The sequence below is a fragment of the Nannobrachium achirus genome (assembly GCF_963921795.1).
Source record: "Nannobrachium achirus genome assembly, chromosome: 6".
Lineage (NCBI taxonomy): Eukaryota > Metazoa > Chordata > Actinopteri > Myctophiformes > Myctophidae > Nannobrachium > Nannobrachium achirus.
The window spans coordinates 49,607,522-49,615,021 of record NC_137815.1 but is presented as its reverse complement, the minus strand read 5'-3'; the positions used below and the strand labels follow the sequence as shown (position 1 = coordinate 49,615,021).

The following is a 7,500-nucleotide window of genomic DNA, read 5'->3' as shown; positions in this document are numbered from 1 at the left end:
ATATTTTTTTCAAAAATATTGATACAATTTATTTTTTTTGGAAAATGATGATGTCACAAGACGATGGATTCTGAACTTCCCACAGCTCTCCTAGGAGACTTGGACTGAGTAGAAAAAAATTGTGATATTTTATCATGAACATTAGTGAGGACCTATTATATGAAGACAGGTTGAAAAGTGGTGAACTACTCCTTTAAGTACAGTACTTAAGTAAATGTACTTGGTTACTTTACACCACTGAATCCATTAATTCATTCATGTAGCCATGTTCAGTAACCTAGCCCTCAGCATTTTATAAAATAGTGTGTGCTTGAACATGTGGCCACGTATGTAGGCCTACTATGGGTTTGACCTGGCCCCTCTGCATCTGACAGAAACAGTGTGTGCTTGTACAGGTACCATGTGGCCATGTACTATGGGTTTCCTCACTGCACGATCATAAGAAATGTGCACAGAAATGAGTCAAAAGATCTCTACAGCACCATCTGGCATGGCCATTAGAGCAGCACGCACGCACGCACGCACGCACGCACGCACACACGCACACACGCACACACACACACACACACACACACACACACACACACACACTCTCTCTCTCTCTTCAAAAGTACCACCAAGCTGTCATCCTGTTCTGCTTTTGTGAGGACATTATCCATCAACTTGATGAGGCTGGATAGTTAATATAACAGCCAGATTATAAATAACAGCCGGCTCGGATAGTAAAGTACCAAATCTAATGCATTCAGAAGCCGATGATACCAAAAGCAGCCATACTGAGGTTAAACGGAGCCACTTACCTCAAAATCGTCTGAGAAGCCATGCTGGTTGTTGGAGTACAGTTCAGAGATGTGTTTGATGAACTGCTTGACTGGGATTGCCTCCATGTCATCTGTGTAGAGGCAGAGGGAAACACAGTCAGGCCAATATCAATCTAACAGCAATGTTACTCTTGAGCAAGGTACTTAACTCTCCCCCCTTCCAGCAACTACCGTTGTCCGCTCGGGCCATTATAGAACGTAGCAGTAATGAACAGCTCCCAGATGTGTACTGTAGTGCTGTATGTGTAATTGGAGGAGTGTTGGGGAGGGCGTAGCTGCAATAGAGCAGTCTGCCCTGGGTAAATAAGGATAAAGTAAATAAATGGGTGTTGATGAGTAGGGCTGTCACAGTTATTACATAATCCTCTAATCGTAATTGTTTGACATAATCGCAAATATTTGGTCATAATGGTCATAATCGTGAATGTTGAAAAATGTTCATACATTGATAAACATTTTCAGAAATAGTGGAAATAGCAGACAACGCGTCGCGACGCGCTGTGAGCTTGTAGATCGGCTATTTCCACTACCAATGTTATTTTTTAAGTAGAAAGTTGTCAAATATGTCAGTCAGTTCTTTGTATATTTAGGTTATGTGTCATATCTGCCATGTGCAACTTCAAAGCCTAAAAGCTGAACAGAAATGTAATTATCAACGACAAAAACACAATTAAATCGTTAATCGCAATTATTTGAGTGACAATTAATCGTCATATAAAATGTCATATCGTGACAGCCCTATTGATGAGGGCTGTGCTGTTCTCTGGTTTGAGGGCGGTAAATACTCAGCAGGATACGTGCTAGCAAAGATACCCTGTCGGCCCTGAGATTCACGAATATTGCGAGCTGCTGTTCCTGATACAAGTAGGTCAGCAAGCTTCAGCTGACAATGTGCAAAGTTTGACTAATGCTTTGGTATCCATGACGGCAGCTGGGCTGGACTGGGACATACATTTCGGCCCGGCATCTTGGCCTGGCCCACCGCAAACCAGTGCGAACCGAACATAGAAGATCTACACACCCACAACGCGTTGAGGCAGCGACGCGTTGTTATATTTTTGGGTGGGACTCCTAGCCTGTGATTGGGTTACTAGGCCGGTATTCAGATGATAGACAAGCCAATGGGCCAATCATGTCTCTTTGCTCTGGCCGGTACTACTGAAGGATTGACCCTCTTCAAAAAAAAAAAAAAAAATCCCACTGGCCTTCTAATCATCTGGTAAAAAAAAAGTCAAAAGAGTAATTATTAATTAATTAATTAATTATGTTAGAATAATTATGATATTAAATCTGGAAAAATACCTTGGTTTGGCTAAATGAAAAACAACCATTGGTTCTTAAGCTGGGTTGCCCCCTGTAGCAAGTATAGCAATTGAACCTCTGTGTGAAAAGCCTGAAACCAATGGAATCGCTGCTATCTTGGTGGCAAGAGGTGATTGTAATAAAAAAGCAGGTGATTATTAAATGACAACCATGGCCAATGAGTTGTGGCATTGCACCATGTTGTGTGAGAATACTATAAATTAAACATCATTGCTAGGGTGCCACGACATCCCCATGTACAGATCCTGGCAGGATTGCTCAAATTGAAATTTGAGTCAAATGACACATGTCACCACCAACAATTACATGAATAATGTCATCTGTGATAATATAGATGGCTTGACATTTCTTTTCACAACATGGAAAATATCTGCAGGGAACACCAAGGCTGCGCATCTCATTTCTCGATAATATCAAGAAGAAACGTGTCTGTGATTGTGATAGCTAGGAGAAAATGTCATCTGTCATGTGACGTATGTGGTCCACGAGTGAGATTGTCATCAGAAACAGAAGCACTGAAGCACTGTTTAGACGTTTTCTATAGAAACTGGCAAAATAAAATGTCAGATATGCCGTCTGTTTAGACGACAACAGCATTTTCGGGGGTTGCAAACGCAACAAAGTGAGACCACCTTCCAGAGTGGATTTCTTTGAAGATGCTCCACCTGGCGTCTTCATGTGAACAGGAAAAACGGAGGAAAATGACAAAACGTGTGATGTCATGGCTCACGTCTGCTCACGGTGCAGACTAAAGCCGAGCCACGCTGCAATGGTGAATGTAAACAAGGAAGTAACGACGTGCGTTACTGGTATATCTAGCAGTGCGTCACCACCACCTAGCGACATGGCATGCACATTAGAGCATTTTCAATCACTGATGCGTAGGCGCAGAATAAAAACTGACAACGCAATGAAACTTTGCCTCTAGAGGCCGCTGTCGACTAAAAATGGCAGAGAGATATTTTGTCCCTTCAATGGTAACAGCAGCTCTTGCTTTATTAACCACTTGAACCCCTTACCCAGCATCCCTACTCTGGAGTAAACATTAGGCAAAACTACCAGATAGAAGCTCACAGCATGTTGCTTTGCAATGCTTTGTAGCTTGTAGATCTGCTATTTTGGCAAAGATGTATGATTGAAAACATAGTATACGGTTTACTACAGTGGCCTATATGTGTTAATAGTATTAACAGTATTAACTTAATACTGATACACATGGGGCTCATTCCAGCATAACCTGAGCTCTGAGGACAGGATAGATAGTTTATTTGCCCTCGAGGAGGAAATGCAATTCCCACAGTCACGTATAATTGTGAGTGCTTTGTGGGTCAGGGATGAGGAGGGTTGTGGGGAACACAATCAGATAAGTTACCGTGGTGGGAGTTTGCTGGCTAAATTAGTTACAGTACCGTATATTTAAGAGTCTGTGCTTATTGGTGATTGTAAACATAATGAAGAACTGTCTCAATGCTACGGTACAGGAGGAGGAGGTGATGGGGTTGGACAGACAGGTGTATTCGTTTATGGATATCTATAACGTCTCAGAGAACTGTTTGGACATCTAAACATAGCTTTATACGTGACACACACAAATAACTCATGAATTGCCACGTGCTTGTAAAAGTACAGTTTCCACTCTCATCCAACAGTCGGCAGATAACAAAGCAGTCGTTATTGGACACTTGCATTCTCTGAGTACAATTGACTGAATTCTCAAAAAATAATTTTAATGCAATTTCTACGAACATTTTGTTTTTATGATTTACATTTTCAGTATTTTATGACAATTAAGAGTAGGCCTAGTGAGTATGATTTGTGCTCACTGGCAAAGATATTATCAAGAACCACACGCACGCACACAGTATTATTTGACATAAGGGTAGCAGCAGCAGCACTGTAAATAAGTGATAAGTAGCCTATAATAAAGTAATAAACTATTATTAAGTGAACGAAAAGGACTTTTACCTGGTCACCGTCTCCAGCAGAACAAATTCCGTTACTGTGAGTTAAACCTAAATTGTGCTGCCAATAAACATTAACATCATCACACTCAAACTAGTGACTACTGCATGGCTCAGGAGGTAGAGTTAATTGTCTGGGAATAGGAAGGTTCGCGGTTATCGATTCCATTTCCTACCCCTCCTTCAGTAACTACAATTGAGACACACTTGTACAAATTATTAAAACTCAACCAGCCTTCAAAGTAGTGCTTGAAAGTTTGTTAACCCTTTTCTATTGTCTGTGTGCATATGACATAAACCATCAGATTTTCACACAAGTCTTAAAAGTAGATAAAGAGAACCCAGTTATACAAATGAGACAAAAAGTATACTTGGGTCATTTATTTATTGAGGAAAAATGATCCAAGATAAAATGATCCAAGATTACATACCTGCAAAAATATGTGAACCTCTAGGATTAGAGACAGGTGTTTTCAAACACACAAATAAACTCATGTTTTGACAATTGTGACAATTGTGAATAACTGTAGTGCTAGTTTTCAGCAGCATACACATTTGACCAGTTCATTTTTCTACAGTATATAGCTTGGGAGCCAGACGATTGGCTCAGCTTGCAGGTTTGAATTGGAACTGCATTACACATTCACATGTGTTTCCAGTTCAAAGCTGCTGCAGGGACAATCAAACGAAGCCATGGGAAAATGAACCTTCTAAAAACTGGGACACGCAGTCCAAGACAAACAATAGAAAAGCAACACAGCCCATCTCACTTTTACTTCCCATAATGCGTGGCATACTGTAAGTACAGGAGACCAGAGAACTAAGTGGTGAGTCTATTAATTCCAATGGGAATGTGAACACAGCTTCTGACAACAACAACAACAACAACAATGCCCCATGGTCACAGAACTTAATGTTGGACCAATTCTTGACAATTATCAACATTCTGACACTAAAATGCCCCTTTCAGAAACACAAATCAGGAGTAGAATCGTCTACTTTGTTACCAACCTTTCTCTGTCCCAGCCGCTCACTTTCGTGAGATCTAGCAACAGTAATAGGACGTTCTAAGATCTAAAATCAAATAACTTAGGACACCGTTATTCACAGAGCCAATAGCCTACAGTCAGTACAGGCTACAGTCAAAGAAACAAAACAATAAGTCAAACAGTGGCGGGTGGACCTACAGTATAAGAGAGATCATGACTCATGTCATGAGTTACTAGGGCTCACCAGACCACATACCAAAATTATACACTTTGATGTTACCACCTTACTCATCACCTCTGGTATGAGACACGAACACTTGATTTAACAAAACAAAACACAACGGTGGGCAGAACCACAATAGGCTTCCACCAGACATTAGCGCCCAACAAAAGCAAAGCTATAGAACACAAGCCTGCCAACTAAGTATGCTGTCTAAAAAAGCTGACATGTGAATGTTAAGTATTTAAGTAATCATTTAAACTGCTGCATACCTGTAAGTCACCAACGCCAGACAGACAGAGGATGTGAGGCAAAACAGTGAGCACAGGAAAAACAGGTGAGTTATATGATATGACCCTGATTAAGGAAGTGTTTGGGGAGGAGTCAGCTAGGCCTGGCCTGAGGCTGTATTCACTGAGGCTGCACATGATACTCAATTCACCAGGGGAGCATTCAAGTGGATAAAGAAGAATAAAATTGGCCCAAGTCAAAGTAGTCCTGACCTTAATCTATTGGTTATGGAAAGGCATGAAGTGAGCAGCAATCTGCAGCATGTGAGTAAACCCACCAACATCCCAGAGTTGAAAGTATTCTGTGCGGAGGAATGTGCTAAAATGAAGAAGTGATCAACTGTTACAAGAAATATTAAGTTGCAGTTATTCCTGCCCAAGAGGCTCCCGCCAGTAACTGAAAGCAAAGGTTTTACTCAAAAGAGACATCCAGTAGACCTTTGCCACTCATAGATACTGTATAATGTTGGATCATTTGTGTAATCTTTTAACCATATATGTGTTCCTCTATTCTAGGCATGTCATAATAGGCAAACATTGCACAAAGATAGGCAATTATTTGTGATCGCAGAAAATAGCTGATCTACAAGCTTACAGTGACGCGTTGCAATGCATTGTAAAGTTGTAGATCGGCTTTTTTCATCGAAGAAACTTTGTGTGTTGTCCAACAGACCCGTGGGGGACCCCATGGGGTTGAAGCGGTTGTCTTTATCTACTTTTAGGAATTGTGTGAAAATCTGTTGACGTTTTAGGTCATTTATGCAGAAATATCTAGACCATTTCTAAAGGGTTCGCAAACTTTCAAGCACCATCGTTTTACTCCTACAATGGCAGTACATAAAGCACAGTATAATGAGAGCAATGAGTACTCAGTGGTAATGGAACAGCCCTCACGGGAGCGACCGACGTCTCTTTTAGAGAGACAAGACGAGACGGGAGGGACACGTTTCATCTGCTCAGCGAGCAAACACTTATGTAGAAATGTTCACAGAAATGTTCACAAAGCGCCAGGCAGGCAGCAGCTCCAACAGCTGACAGTGCCTGAATGACTGGACCTGTTCTAGAGAGGAGGATGTTAACACATCACACTGAGACAGGAACAGCCCAAAACATCTCTCCTAGCCATCCACTATTTAGTCCTCATGAAATATGAACGCTGATGTATATCTCCTCCTCGCTCCGTCTCTCTCTCTCTCTCTCTCTCTCTCTCTCTCTCTCTCTCTCTCTCTCTCTGTGTGTGTCTCTCTCTCTCTCTCTCTCTCTCTCTCTCTCTCTCTCTCTCCTAAAATCTGTGTGTAAGTATGCAAATGTGATAAAATCATCTTAGTTGGTGCACTCAGCAGGCAGGCAGCTGTTAAACAGTGAAGGCTGGAAATCATGGAACGGACCAGCTCATCGGAGAACCAATCTAATCTAAAGGTGCAAACGTCACCTTTTTAAAAGAAGGCCGGTGCACTCCTCAAAAGGTTAGTGACAGGTGCGTAGGACAACCAGGGACGTCCAGATGTCCAGAAACGGATCCCCGATATTAAAGAGAGATGTCTGTCCTGATGAAGGTCTATAATGACCGAAATATCGATTTAATAAAGAGGATCCTTTTTGCACGTTCCAGACAGTGTGCAGGACCTTTTTCCTTGATGTGATATCATTCTGTAGATCCCTTTCGGTGCAAACATCACCCGAATGATACATCTCTCACTCTGTTTGTGAGTATATGAGTGTGAGAGTGTGTGTGTGTGTGTGTGCGTGTGTGCGTGCGTGTGCGCGCGTGCTTGTTGTGGTCTCTGGTAACTGGCTTCCCATACAGGTTTTAATCCAGCAGGAGACCTCAAAGAGGATTAGAGGTCATGTTAAGCTCTGGGCCTGGACTTGTCGGAACAATTACCACCAGCAGCA

General features: G+C 41.8%; 1 protein-coding gene across 1 annotated transcript in view; it reads right to left on the bottom strand.

The window, feature by feature from the left end:
• LOC308287144 (receptor-type tyrosine-protein phosphatase gamma-like) overlaps positions 1-7,500 on the bottom strand; it is a gene marked incomplete at its 5' end in the record, with an annotated part of 474,731 nt that overhangs the window by 28,470 nt on the left and 438,761 nt on the right. Inside the window, 1 exon segment of the mRNA XM_080728264.1 lies at positions 801-892. Coding sequence (XP_080584390.1) covers positions 801-892 — 92 coding nt within the window.